Consider the following 16,641-nt stretch of genomic DNA (forward strand, 5'->3'; position numbering starts at 1 on the left):
GCTCTACGTAATAGTTGTAATATTCATATAGTTGATGTCTCTGATAAGTAATAAAATTAATTTATATATTATTAGTACTTCATATTTTATTGTTAGTATTAACCTATTTCTAATAAAATAAAAATATCATTGTGTATGACAAAACCGAGGTAAATGAAAATGTGCTTTTTATTTATGTTGTGTCATCTAATATCAATTATTTATTTAAATATTGATTAATTATTATGATTTTTTACTATAAAAAATTAATTAATTTGGTAACTATGATTCCCACGGGTTATAACTTAGCATTAAATATAAGCGTCTTTATAAACAAATTAAAATATGATCATATTGATGATCAAATCAACATAATATAATTATATTTATATTTATGGTCCTTTAAGTTACCCTATATTTATAATAAATATCATGTCATTATTTCAGTGCGGTGTAAATGAATACCACTACGATTAAATCAAAATAATATAACTAATTTACCCTATAGTTAAAATAAATACCTTATATTTATTTCATTGTTGTGTAAATGAATACCTTTAGGATCCAATAACAATAATATAACAATATTTATATTTATGGTCCTTTAACTTACCATGTATTTACAATAAATATCATGTCTTTATTTTCTTTTTCGTTTTTTGTTGTTTTTTCTTTCTCTTTTATTTATTATATTATTCTTGTTATTTAAAAAAGTTAAAACAACTTCTTCTTCTTCTTCTTCTTCTTATTATTATTATTATTATTATTATTATTATTATAAAAAGTTAAAACTCATTACTTGTCCATTAATATTCTCTACATAACACAAAAGTTGAAATAAAAGCTAAAGTAAGTGTCATAAATAAAGGATTTAAAGTCAATAGTTTTGATTTGATTGGAATAATCTGTATCTTTTTCTTTAATAATAAAGAAAATGATTTGACATAACTTTAACTTTATACGTTATATAAACGTTTCATTCGATTCAATTCATTTCAATTCAATATTTGTTCCATTGATAACAATATTCACAAAATTGTTGATCGTCATTCTTATGGCAAGTTTTCAAACTAATCTGAGATGTACTTTTGATGAATAATTTTATTTTATTCATAAGTTGTTATATGTTATATTTATAGTGGATTTTTTTTAAACTGACCAAGTATATATTTATATTTGTTAGGTGTTCAACAATCATGAAAATGTAAGAGAGTGGGTGCAAGAAACAACACAGTCACTTGGATATGTGGTTGTTATCAAAAGAACAAAGACAAAAGGAAGTGGATATGTTTAAAAAATATTTTTTATGTGTGAGCGGGGTGGTGTACCTTGAGGTCCAGAGACGTCCACAAAAAATATAGGATCCAGAAAAACAAATTGACCAATTGAAAGTTTGCTTGTTACTATAAGTCGGATGATGTTTTTGAGGTTAAATGTTAAAAACGATGAACATAATCATGAACCTGCACTGTATATCGAGGGCCACCCATATGCAAGACGGTTAACCCCAAATGAATCAAAAATGGTTGAAGAAATGAAGATAAAAAATGTCTACTCACAAGATATTCTATCGGCACTAAAGAGACAAAGTTACAAAAATGTTTCTACAATGAAAACAATTTATAATGAGTGTTCCAAATTTCGAATGGATGAGCTTGGAGACCAAAGTCAAATGCAAGTTGTCTTCGGATTTTTGCATTCAAAAGGATATATATTTAACCATCGTGCAAATGATACAACTAATGCCTTGGAAAATCTATTCTTTATTCACCCAACGTTATTGGAGATATGGCGTGCATTTCCAGTGTCAACATTACTGGTGATGCTACTTTTGGCGTAAGCTTGATTTAATCAATGTCAAAGCTACTGATGATGCTAATTTTGGTTTCGAAGAGGGTGCGGAATGGTTAAAAGAAAGCTACGTAGATCAGTCAAATGAATTGAAATGTAAATATGCAGAAATATATGGGACATATTTTCACCATCAACAATTATAGTTGTTGATGCAGGTACTATGTTTTTAATATATTAATTTATATATTAATGTCCTAAAAATTTACTTGTTATTCCGATGTTCATAAAAATACTCGCGGACGTCCACGATTAAGTAAACTAAAATCCAAAAAGGTGGACCACAACACCCCACCCATACCAACGCCCACCCCTACCAATACTCGTAATCGTAGTTATTCTATGAATAGAACATATAATATGGATACTCGTGACCTTGACTTAAATCTAGAACCAGAGAGCCATATCACATATTCATTTCGAGAACCTTCAATGTCTAATTCATACTTTAACCAAGATCAACTAGTTAACATGTACTCGTTTCGAAAACCTGCAATGTCCAACTCATACTTTAACCAAGATCAACCATTTTATACTTCAAACCCACTTATGAATGAAATTCCACATCAATTTCATCCATACGTCCGGAACATTACAGATGTCGAAGGAGACGCAAATTGTGGATTTCGGTCTATAGCAGTTGCTCTTGGTCGTTGTGAACATGATTGGCTTATACAACAACTTATTATCACACTATCTAGAGTACAATATGATTTATGGTGATGTTGATTTTGTAAACCGCATAAGTCACTCGTTGAATTACTCTGGTTAGGTTTTGCGGTATTGGAGTATTGGTTGCTTATGCCCAACACTGCTTACACATTGCTAACATATATGGTGTTATTATTATTATTATTTATCTAAGCAAGCAAGGTTCTTCAACATGGTTCCCACATTGATATGGCCTGAAAGACATACCAAATCCTACGTATGTCGTTATTGCCCACATTCACCCTAACCATTATAAAATGGTTGATTTACATTAAGCATATCCAATGCCTGATTTTTTGTCTACGCTTCTCCGTACATACAGATCAGAACATTCGGCTGCATGTGAAACATTGTATAGTACTCGACTAAATGCTTTCAATCCGCATAACACACCACACAATTGTAATACAGAACCAATTATTATCTGTGAAAAACGATAGGCTAAGTAAAAAAATGAGTTGGCCGTAATATTTGCCATCGTTTGATGAGTTAAATGACGAGGTATGTTCATTTATTGTTATTTAGATATTTATGTTTTTATAAATAACATATTTATATTTGTATGTATTGATTAGGCTAATGATATTTACATAGACAATGCGTCTCAAGATGAAAATAATGAAAATAATTACTTCATCATTGACATATTAGAATTTGAAACTAGCATGACATAAAGTTTTAGATTTATTAATATGGTTATTAATCAATAATTTTACTGGTATCTAATAAAAAAATATTTTTTAGGTATTTAATTCTTGTCAACAACTAATAAAGTTGGTGCAAAAAGTGGGGCATGGACTTAGTTACGTTATTGAAATAAAAAGATCCAACTAATCAGACCTTTTGCATAGCATTTGTCTACATGCATAAAGAAACAGAATCTAACTACACTTGGGAACCAGAGTGCTTAAAATCAACAATAGATAGATGCATTTTTCTACGTTGTAATTGTCACATATAGAAACATGGCTTGCATGAAAGCATGCAATAATGTATTTCCAAAAGCTAAATGATCACTTTGTAGATGGGATATCAACACAAGAATTAAGAGAAAATAAAAATCGTTTTTAGTGCATCGTTGTTGTTGGACCTCCTTTTATAAGAGCTGGAAAAAATAGTTGAATACGAAACTAAGGAAGGATACAATTTCTATCTCTTACAAGTCGGAAACATTCTGGAGGACTATAAATGTATTTATTTAACATATCTTTTAGATCTTGTGCTCAATTGGATCATTTTTCCAATAAGCGTGGTAGAGGTAAATTTTGCAAATTTTGTTACTTCTGGTGCATTGCAACTGATTATTGTTACGAAACATCCTCAGATTTCTTATATGATGCAATTAGTGCCATTTGAAACCTATGCTTTTTTTCAGCTAACAAAAGGGTGTTAAATAATGCCAAAGTTTTTATTGAAGATGAAGCTGAGTAAGTCTAGAAAAAAACACAACTTACTTTGATTGAGTTTTCTAGACACAGGATGAGTCGATATTCTCGGGCTATTTTTTTATCAATACCCTGAGTAAGACAAAAACTCACCGAATCACCCGTAATCAGAACACCACAACACCACAGTTCCCCATTGATCCTAGTCCTCATATAGACCTAATGCATTATGATGGAGGAATTACATCCTGAACAACAAATCATATGCACAACAATACCTATTCCACATCTATTTGTTTCAACACCGAGAGGCTCTCTTCAGCCTCAAGAATCCCAACCACCACCACTAGAATCCCAGGCACCACCACCGGAATTCGGAAAAGGAAGTTGAGTTTTTCTCACGGCGAGTCACTTCCGATTCGTAACCTGGAGAAGGAAATCCTAATAGATGTTGAATTTACTGCTGCAAAAGAGCCGCCATGGAAGGCGGAAGGAGAAACCATGGATGATTTTGATAGTGATGATTTTTATCGAGGTATTGATTTTCATGTGTTGGAGGAAGAAACTACCAGACAATTGAGATCGCGATTGAAGGCGTCGAGTATGGTGAATGATAAACCGAACGATCAAAACTTGGATTTTTTGGATTGTCCATCTTTTGATCTGGGAATTTAAAGGTAATTTATGTCATTTGTTGGAGGTTTTGGGGTGTGGTGTAAATATTACTTGAATGTGATGGAATGTGGGATGTGTGTAATTATAAAGAGAAAATAATGGTAGTGATGGTAAAGAGAAATAAAGATTTGTATATTGTCATGAATATTTTGGACATGGATAGAAACCGGAATAAGGTGAATTTTTTTAATAGTCTTAATAAATAATAGGTACATAACTTCATTTGAAAAAAAAATTAGATTTGATAAAAAGTCAGGAAAAAATTGTCCTCATTCTGTTTTTACTATCAATATCTCAGGTGTGTTGTTATATTCTCTAATAATATTTACTAATATCATTTATTAAAACCAGTATTTAGAACAAAAAAAAAAGAACAAAAAAAAAAAACAGGGCCTAAGAATGAATTCTCACATGGACTGTATTATATAAGGTTATAAATTTATCATAGCAATAGAAAAATATTACTAGCTGAGATACTTTTATAAATTTATCATAACAATAGAAAAAATATTACTAATTGGGTTACTTTTATATTTTTAGAGTTTAGATGGATTCCTAAGCCTTATAGAGTCTATCCTGTAATTAGTAATTTTTACTAGTTGTTATTCCCACTGGATTACGAGGACAAAAACACCTTTAAGGTCAAAACCATTTTTGACTTGGTTAAATAACCCCAATTGATGTGACTTAGATAATAATTACATATTACTCTCGTATTACTATTTATTGAATGAACATATGGAGATTCTTTTTGGCATCCCTACTAACAATCAATTTATCAAACATTAAACAAATTATATCTTTATCCTTTCAAGTTAAAGTTTATTTTTAATATATATATATATATATATATATATATATATATATATATAAACATGGGAACTTACGAACTCCTAATTAACTAATCATTTGTAAAACCAAAAATACTATTCTTCTTAAAATAGTGTGTCTAAGCCATATATAGGTTCAAAGAAGAGATTTGGTATTTTTTTAAATTTATTTTGGAAATTTTCATGTATGCACAATCAACAATTATATGGACTACGGATGTTTACAGTCAGCTGTGATTGTGCTCATCAATAGTCCATATAACTACTGATTATGCTCATCAATAGTTCATATGACTGCTGATTGTGCTCAAAGCAATAATACAAAAAAAACTAAAACAAAATCTTCAAATTTTTTTTGAGCCTAGATATGACTTAGACGCTCCATTTGGAGAAGATTGATGTTTTTGGTGTGGAAAAATGATGATTATGAGTTCACAAGTTCTAACAAATCTTCTAGTTCTCAATATATATATATATATATATATATATATATATATATATGTATATATATATATATGTATATATATATATATTAATTTGTGATAATAAGTATTGAAAGTAATTTTATAAAATAATAAAGGATATAAATTGAAAATAATATATAGACGATCTTCTAAGAACTCAAAAATTCATTTGAACTCAATAATCATTTTCATCGTAAATTTTATTCACAAGTTTTTGAAATTTTTGTTGTTGGATCCTACAAAATGATTCATAAATTGTTATCCTTGTGATGCGAAACGATTCATAACTAGGTGTTTTCATTTCTCTTATTTGTTTTCTTCTCATTGTTATACATGTTGATAGAATTATAAACATTAAAATAAAAATCAATTATTTAAAAAGAAACTAAAATAGTTATAAACGAGGTGAAGATTGCCCAAAAACCATAATCTTTCATTCACTAAATATGATTAGGTATTTATATTTTTAATGTTTTGTTTTTTGACTTTATTAGTAATGGTATGTTCCGCAAGACATCTCAAATCATAGATCTATTGTTATCGCTATTTAAGATGGTCGAATTTGTACTTGTGTGATGGAAACATTCGAACGGGCCGTACCTCACCTGGGAAACAAAGAGTGACATGATGAGTCGCTATCCACATTTGTTTGCTGCTGATGCATGATTCCGGGACGGAATCATCCTGATGAGAGAATTGTAACGCCCACGTTTCTAGGCTAAGCATTAATATTATGATGTAATAGTAAGGGTCAACAGTTGTAACCTATTTTGAAGTAATGAAGAGGAATTATTTGAGTGTTATGTGATTTATGTGCAAAATACATACTTATAACGATATAATAAAATAATAATAAAAATATGCGTAAAAAATAGAATGAAGATTTGACCCAATATCTTTTAAGAAAGTTGAAGTAGTCGTAACAAGGATTCGGGGATATAAAGAATGCTGAAATCTGACTTATAACGAAAAAGTTATGACCTGTCGAAGTTTTGCGACAAAACCGACATGAGGCTGTATAACGTAAAATGTGAGTTTGTGATAAAATACTTTTTAGTCTTAGCAGTCTAAATGAAAGTCGTAGTATGTGTTAAATCGAGAGCGTGCATATAGAGAACGTCCAAATCTGGCTTCGTTAGAGGAAATTATGATTTTTCTAATATTTGGCATGTCAGTATGCAACCCGAAAATTGAATTTTTGATCGATCGAATCTTAGCCGAAACAATCGAAACGAGAATCGAAGATCTGATCTCAACGATATAAAGTTGAATGAAAACGGACGTCAAATGACAAAGTTATGAATTTTTAATGGAGTTTATCTGTCTAAGCCTGTTAAAATATAACTTCAAAAATAAGGTCAAAATTAGCCAACGGAGTCTAAACGAAAGTTGTAGATCACATCACTACCTACGCATGGATATAAATAATTTCAAAAACGGAGCTTGTATGCGAAAGTTACATAATTTAGAAGTTGATTAAATTATGGGATTATGATGCAAGACTGACACGTGGCGTGATCACCACCCTTCCTCTATCTCTACGACTTCACACCGGATTGCGAGACCTGTCTCGTGTACGCCCATCATAGGCTTCATACATCGAGTACGCCCAACATATCCGAAGTTACGCCCCGCGTACTCCGAGGTTCCAACCTATAAATAGAGGCACAAATCTTCCATCTTTCTCACACCTTTCCCATTCTTTCTCTCTCAAATACCTTCCTTAGCCCCTCCCATTCCCTAGCACTTACCAAGTGTTAGAGGCGAAACCCGGAGTACCAGAAGTCTCCAAGAAGAACAACTTTCGGCTTAGAAGTTCTGCCCATTAAACCCCTTTGTAAGTAAGTTATGCTTACCCTTCTTTAAGTATAACTTATGTTTAGGTTCATTATCGTTATTATGAATCTATAAACATTACATGTGCTAAGTATTATAAATTATACAATATGTTATTATAATACCTTTTAAGTGCTCACGGTACAGGAAATATGGTTTGAATGGCCGCATAGGGTTGTTGGATTTCAGAACAACTTAAATGCCAAAATGGTGCTGCCCTGCGGTGTTTCATGTCTGGCCCTTATCTATACTTAGTAGTTGAAAAGTATTGTTTAACACTTATATAATACGAGAAAAACAATATTGCTGATATACCTTGAGTTAATGATAAATACCTTGAGTTAAAGATAAATCTAGACTAATAATTAGTGACAATAAATATTAGACTAAAATCTAGTGATAATAATACTAGGTTTCATCGAAGGAAAATAAAATTGCTAGAAGTGAGGCGCTGCCCGAGTTTGGAGTCATCACTTTAACAAGTGAGTGCATAGTTACTTTCATCTTACACATAGATATGAAGTATTTAATATAAATTACATGCTATGTGTGCATATTATCCGTGTTCTTGATATCTATGCTGGATGAAAAATATATATATATATGTTTTATTCAATTTAAAATGTATACGTATTTTATATTATGATGGGTAAAGATGGGTAGATGATATAGATGGTGAAATAAATGATGAGAGGCCTCAATGTTTAAGTTGATTTACTCATCTAGCGGAGTATAGATGACGACCATGGATTATTCTAAACAGTCTAGTGGAACGCTGGCAGACTCGCAACCTGTAGGTGTTTGTGAACAATGTGTGAACCGGTGTGCTCTGTCCCCCTCATGGTTGCCTTACTGACATATATTGCTAAGGAATCCCCTAACCAGTATTGTCATCCCGATGATGATCCTTAGGCTAGGTCCCTTGAATTAGATGCATTAGGGACAGAAAGTGAGGATAATAGGGACGGGTAATCGGGTTGAATGATTTGATGAAATTAATAAAATTAATTATTGTGGGTTGAAAACCCTATGTGTTCACCAGGCTCCCAAGTCTGACCCATTCAGTTTCTTATATTATAGATAGTGGCAATAGAGCACAATAGTGATGATCTGATGAGAGATCAATGGGTTATAGGCCATTAGAATAATACATGTTGTAAGGCCTGTACTATTTTTGTTTATGCTTATGTAATGTATTGACAATGACATCCAACGTTTTTAATGAAAACACATTTCTTTGGAAATGCTTTGATAATTTACTTATCATATTTTTGGGAACAAATTCCGCAACATATTTCCTAAAAAGGATACTATGATTTTCAAATAAAGCATAAACAAATCGGTCTTTTCTGGCCGTGAAATTGGGAATGTCACGGTTGGTATCAGAGCATTAGTTTTAGCGAACTAGGAATTTGTAGGATTTCTAGACTTAAACTTAGATTTCTAAGCGATGATTATGAGATGACTGTCTACTATATATAAACACAAGCACTAGCTTATTTTAAGAAAGATGCCTAAATCGCTCTTATGTGCTAAATGATTTACGTTATAGCTATAAAGATGCCTTATATGCTATTATTTGATCTAATCTACGGTCTGTTGCTGACCGGATATGGAAAATTTATGTGTTCAGATTTCTAAACATTCGACTCCAATATTAGAACTGGCATGTAACTTTCGGGAGTGGCAAGGAGGATTTAAACGTCTATCATAAATAAAGATCTAAATTAACCTACTTTGGTGTATAGATCCAAGAGGATTAGGAAACGCTAATGGAAACGATCAGCCTAAGCCATGAGTGATTGAGCGTGTACTAAAAGTAGTAGCTGCGCTTGAGCCAATCATAATCGTAGGAGTACAAGAAATGATGCAAATGATGTTGCATCGTCAGATGGAAGAGGCATATCATTTACTTCAATAGAATAAGGATGAACCTACTGTGCCTGTTGTGCAGCCCGAACTGAATGAAGAGTTGTCATAGGAGGGAAGCTACAGTCGTACTGTGTGTCAAGTTGAACCCTGAGTGGCCAGGAGGAACGAACCGGACAGTTGGATTGACACGGATGGGCGTATGCATAAGAAATTCTTGGGTGCCAAGCCATCAAGTCTTTCTGGAAGCCCAAAGCCAGTGGAGATTATGGACTGGATCTCCGAGATGGAAATAGTATTTGAAAGCTACAACTACAGTGACAAGCAAAAAATTGTCTTTGTAGTCAGACAACTAAAGACGAAAGTTTTAAGCTGGTGGAAGTTATTGGCATATACAATGCCATGAGGAGAATCCCTGAGGATGTCTTGGGAAGCATTCATCGAGCGTTTGAAAATGTAGTACTACTTGGAAGTAGATCTGATAGACTTAAACAACGAGTTTCAGAACCTGAAGAATGGGAGGATCAGAATTGATGACTACACTACTGCATTCACTGAGAGGATGAAGTTATTTCCCTACTTAGTGCATACTGAACTCGCCAAGGTAGAGAAGTTTTCTAATGGATTGCCATCATACTTTGGCCCAACAGTCAAAATGGCAACCACTTTGAAGACAACCGTTAAAGCAGTTAAGAATGTTGAGACCTAGTTAAGGGAGATGGGTCTGGAGAGAGCTGAGGTAGGAGAGAAAATGAAATTTGAAGGATCTTCAAGGTCCAACAAGAAGAGCAGATTCTCGAAGTCTGGTTCCAAGAAATTTGGAGGAGGAGGAGGTGAAACAAGATGGTGTGAGAAGTGTAAAAAGAAGCACATTGGAAAATGTGACGGGGAGGTGACTTGTTACAAGTGTGGAAAAACTAGGCATTACACCAATGAGTGTACATCCAACAAAAGGGTGTGTTATGGATGTAACAAAGAAGGGCATATCTCAACGGACTGCCCGAAGAAGAAAGAGGCAGCAAGGCCTAATGTTCCACCGAGGCCAAAGGCAAGAGCATTCCAGATGACCCTGGAAGCAGAAAAGGATGCATCAAATGTCACTTCAGGTCCCTTTCTTGTAAATGGATTACCCGCCAATATATTGTGTGATTATGGAGAAAATTACTCCTTTATACCGTATAAACTTGGTAGAAGACTAGCATTGCCTGTAGATAAGCTTGATAATGCTCTGGTTGTAGAAGTTTCCAGTGGAAAATTCATACATGTTAGTGATTGTATTAAAACATCGTTATTGATTTGAATGAGAATAAATTACACGAAGAGTTGTTGCCCATTGAGGTGAACGATTTCGACATCGTATTAGGAATCGATTGGCTTATTGCGAACGATGCCGAGATACTATGAAGGAAGAAGATGGTTAGAGTAAACCCACTTGGAAAAGAGCCGTTTATGGTGTACGGCGGGGACAAACGTAGAGTGAATTATGGAATCATTTCCTTGATGAAAGCCATAAAATGTTTGTCAAAAGGATCCACATCATACTTGGTAATAGTGATTGATGCAAAGAAAGAGAAGAAAGAGATACAACGAATACTAGTGGTGTGTAACTATCCGGAAGATCTTCCTAGATTTCCCCCTGATAGACAAGTAGAGTATCGAATAGACTTCTTGCCAAGATCCACACCACTAGCGAAAGCACCATACCGGTTAGCACCGACAAAGATAAAGGAGCTTATGATGCTAATTCAGGAGTTGTTGGACAACGATTTCATTCGACCTAGTTCATCACCCTGTGGAGCTTCGATGTTATACATGAAGAAGAAGGATGGAATCATGAGGATGTGCATAGATTATAGAGCGCTGAACAAGGACACGGTGAAAAACAAGTATCCCTTGCCAATGATTGATGACCTGTTCGATCAGCTACAAGGTTCGAGCTATTTCTCAAAGATCGATCTTAGGTCAGGATATCATCAGCTATAGGTGAGAGAGCAAGATATTGAGAAGATCACGTTCAGAACAAGATACGGACACTATGAGTTCTTGGTTACGTCATTTAGACTAACCAATGCTCTAGCAGCATTTATGGATTTGATGAACAGGGTTTGTAAAGCATTCCTCGATAAATTCGTGATAGTGTTCATAAATGACATTCTGATTTAGTCAAAGAGCCAGCATGAGCATGGCAAGCACTTATGACAAGTATTAGAAGTTTTGAAAAAGAAGTAGTTTTATGTAAAGTTCTCAAAATTTGATTTTTGGATTCGAGAATTCCAATTCTTGGGTCATGTGGTTAACCAGGAAGGAATAATGGTTGAACCACCAAATATTGAAGCCGTGATGAAATGGGAACGACTAAAAAGTCCCACTAAGATTCAAAGCTTTCTGGGATTAGCTGGATATTATCGAAGATTTATCCAATTTTTTTCTTTGATAGCTGCTCCATTGACAACTTTGACCCACAAGGGAGCTACATATACATGGAGTGAGAAACATGAAGAAGCATTCAAGAAATTAAAGAAGAAGTTGTGTGAAGCACCGATTCTTTCTTTACTTGACGGAGTTGAAGACTTTACAGTCTATAACGATGCATCTGGAGTTGGGTTAGGTTATGCTCCGACCTAGAGAGACAAAGTGATAACATATGCATCTCGATAATTGAAAGAGCATGAGAAGAACTACCCCACTCATGATCTGGAGTTGGCAGCGGTAGTGTTCGCATTAAAGATATGTAGGCATTATCTTTATGACACAAAGTGAAAACTCTTCATTGATCATAAAAGTCTCCAGTATCTCTTTGATCAAAAGGAATTGAATATTAGGCAATGACGTTGGCTAGAATTATTCAAGGATTACGATTGTGAGATACTTTACCACCCTGGTAAAGCAAATGTCATACCTGCTGCTCTAAGTCAAAAAGTAAACCTGGAAAGAAAAAGGCCAAGAGCATTAAGAATAGAAGTTGTCTCAACAATTGTGGAAAGCATTAAGAAAGCTCAGGAAGAAGCTTTAGAGAAAAATGACCGAAAGGAAGAACATTTAGGCAAAACGTTGGTATTCGGTACTAACAGTCGTTGATTAAAGGTATTCCAAGATAGGATTTGGGTACCTAAGATAGGAGGAACAAGAGATGTTCTGATGGAAGAAGCTCACAAGACCATGTACTCGATTCATCCCGAAAACACTAAGATGTATATGGATCTGGAATCTTAATACTAGTGGCCGACAATGAAGCTCGATGTTGCAAAGGAGAGTGTGTAACGTGTGCAAGAGTTAAAGCGCAACATCAGAAACCGTATGGGAGTTTAGAACCTTTACCTGTGCCTATGGGTAAATGAGAAGACATCACCATGGATTTTGTAACTAAACTGCCCATGACGAAGAACGGTCATGACATGATTGGGTAGTCATGGATCGATTCACACAGAATGCACACTTCATATCAGCCAATGAGGATTGTCTAGGGATAAGCTTGAAAATGCTTACATGAAGGAGACAGAAAGACTTTATGGTGTTCCATTAACGATTGTATCAGATTGTGACAGTCGTTTCGCATCAAGATTTTGGAAGAGTCTACAAGAGGAAATGGGTACAAAGTCGTGTTTAAGTACAGCCTACCATCCGCATACTGATGGTCAGAGCGAAAGAACAATTCAAACGCTGCAAGATATGTTACGAGCATGTTGTAAGGCCTAGACTATTTCTACTTATGTGTATGTACTGTATTGAATATGACATCCCAACGTTTTTAATGAAAACAAATTTCCTCAGAAATGCTTTGATAATTACTTATCATGTTTTAGGGAACAAATTCCGCAACATATTTCTTAAAAAGGATAATCTGATTTTCAAATAAAGCATAAACAAATCGGTGTTTTTGTCCGTGAAGTTGGGGATATCACATGCGGTATTTGAGTATTGGTTGGTTATGCCAACCACTACTATACTCTTTGCTAACATATATGGTGTTATCGTTATTTATCTAATCAAGCAAGGTTCTTCAACATGGTTCTCACATCGATATGGCCCGCAAGACATACCAAATTCCGCATATGTCGTTATCGCCCACGTTCACCCTAACCATTATGCAATGGTTGATTTACAAGGAGCATATCCAATATCTAATTTTTTGTCTAAACTTCTTCGTACATCTAGATCAGAACATTCAGGTCATGGGAAACATTTTATAGTGCTCGACTAAATGCTTTTGATTTGCACAACGCACCACACAATTGTAATACCGAACCAATTAATATCCGTGATAAATAAAGACAAACTTTGCTTTTGTTCCACTTTATAGAGTCGTTCAAATTGTATAATGTCGTCATAATTTTAAAATGTCATCCGAATTTTAAAACATTGTTCGAATTTTATATGATTACCGAAATTAATAATAATAATAATAATAATATAAATAATAATAATAATAATAATAATAATAATAATAATAAAAATAAAATAAATAATAAAAAATAATTAAAAACAACAAAAAAAACAAAATAGGGAAAAAAATAGACAAAAAAATCACATCATGGGGGTGGAATTGGAAAGATAAAGGGGTAGTTATAACATTAACCTAAATAAATATCCTATCTTTATTTAAGTGTGATGTAAATGAATACCACTACGATCAAATCAAAATAATATAAGTATATTTACATGTATGACCATTTAACTTACCCTATAATTTATATAGATTTTCTTTTCATGCCTAAAGTTTTACTATAAATGAATGTGTCCGAAACTTCATTTTTGTTCTACGATATTTTGAAAAATGATAGGCTAAGTAAAAAATGAGTTGTCCGTAATATTTGCCATCGTTTGATGAGTTAAATGATGAGCTATGTTCATTTATTATTATTTAGATATTTATGTTTTTATAAATCATACATTTATATTTGTATGTATTGATTAGGCTAATGAAATTTACACAAACAATGCATCTCAAGATGACAATAATGAAAATAATTACTTCATGAGTGACACATTAGAATTTGAAACTAGCATGACATAAAGTTTTAGATTTATTAATATGGTTATTAATCAATAATTTTATTGGTATCTAATAAAAAAAAATACTTTTTAGGTATTTAATTCTTGTCAACAACTAATAGATTGAGTGGAAAATGTGGGTCGTTGACTTAGTTACGTTATTGTAATAAAAAGATCCAACTAATCAAACCTTTTGCGTAGCCTTTGTCTACATGCATAAAGAGACAGAATCCAACTACGCTTGGGAACTAGAGTGTTTAAAATCAACAACAGATAGATGCATGTTTCTACATGTAATTGTCATTTATAGAGACATGGCTTGCATGAAAGCATACAATAATGCATTGTGCAAAAGCTAAATCATCACCTTGTAGATGGCATACGAATACAAGCATTAAGAGAAAATACAAAACGTTTATAGTGCATCGTCATTGTTGAACCTCCTTTTATAAAGGCTGGAAAAATTAGTTGAATATGAGACTAAGGAAGCATACAATTTTAATCTCTTACAAGTCAAAAACATTCTGGTGGACTATAAATGTATTTGTTTAACATATCTTTTAGATCTTGTGCTTGTGCTCAATTGGATCACCTAAATTTTGCAAATTTTGTTACTTATGCTGCATTTCAACTGATTATTGCTACGAAACATCCTCAAATTTCTTATATGATGCACTTAGTGCCAATTGAAACATATTTTTTTTGTTTCAAGTGACAAAAAGGTGTTAAATAATGTCAGAATTTTTATTGAAGATGAAGCTCAGTAAGTCCAAAAAAAAAACACAACCTACTTTGATTGAGTTTTCTAGACATAGGACGATGCGATATTTTTGGCTACTTTGATCGAGTTTTCTAAACACCCCCTTCTAGTTAAAGTTTATTTTTAATTTATATCCTTTTGTATTTTACAAACCAACTTTCAATCCTCATAACCTCAATTTTTTTAAACCCAAAATAGTAATCTTCTTAAAATGGTGTGTCTAAGCCACATCTAGGCTCCAAGAAAAGATATGACATTTCTTTAAATTTATTTTGGAAATTTGCATGTATGCAAAATCAGTAGTTATATGGATTGCGGATGTGTACAATCAGTTGTGATTGTGCTAATTAACAATCCATATAACTTATATCCGCTGATTATGCTCATCAACATTTCATATGACTGCTGATTGTGCTCATCAGCAGTCAATATCACTGTTTATTGTGCTCAGCAGCAGTCAATATGACTGCTGATTGTACTCATCAACAATTATACAAAAAATTAAAAAAAGAAAAATCCTCAAAAAAAATTTAGCCTAAATATGGCTTAGACGCACCATTTGGAGAAGATTGATGTTTTTGTTGTTGAAAAATGGTGAGTTGATTAGGAGTTCGCAAGTTCTAACAAATCTTTTGGTGTTATATATATATATATATATATATATATATATATTAAATTGAGATAATAAGGATTGAAAGTAATTTCATAAAATACAAAAGAATGTAAATTGAAAATAAGATATATAGGATCTTCTATGACCTCAAAAATCCATTAGAACTCAATAATCATTTTCATCGTAAATTTTATTCACAAGTTTTTGAAAGTTTTGTTGTTGGAAACGATTCAAAAATCCTTATCCTTGTGATGCAAAACAATTCAACATCATAACTTCATAATGGTTGTTTTCGTTTCTGTTATTTGTTTTGTTCTCATTGTTATACATGTTATTATAAATATAAACATTAAAATAAAAAGAAATTATTTAAAAAGAAATTAAAATAGTTATAAAAGAGTTGATGACTGCCTATAAACCATAATCTTTCATTCATTAAAAATGATTAGGTTATTATATTTTTAATATTTTATTTATTTGAATTTATTATTAATGGTATGTTCCGCAAGACATCTCACATCATAGATCTATTATTATCGCTACGTTGAACATGACCATTATGTGAAAGATGATTTACAAGAATCGCATTCAATGACTAGAGTTTCGCCACTTTGGCGTCACAACATATCAAATCGTTATGATGGGTGGTGTGACAATAGTCAAATTCGGGTCAAGT

General features: G+C 32.8%; 1 protein-coding gene across 1 annotated transcript; it reads left to right on the forward strand.

The window, feature by feature from the left end:
- Positions 1–1,396: 1,396 nt before the first annotated feature.
- LOC145068018 (uncharacterized) lies at positions 1,397–1,819 on the forward strand. Its single transcript, XM_079015022.1, has one exon. The coding sequence runs from the start codon at positions 1,397–1,399 to the stop codon at positions 1,817–1,819; it is 423 nt and encodes a 140-aa protein (XP_078871148.1).
- The last annotated feature ends 14,822 nt before the right edge of the window (positions 1,820–16,641 follow it).

Source organism: Lactuca serriola, chromosome 8 (genome assembly GCF_051521515.1).
Source record: "Lactuca serriola cultivar US96UC23 chromosome 8, Lser_US96UC23_V15, whole genome shotgun sequence".
Classification (NCBI taxonomy): domain Eukaryota; kingdom Viridiplantae; phylum Streptophyta; class Magnoliopsida; order Asterales; family Asteraceae; genus Lactuca; species Lactuca serriola.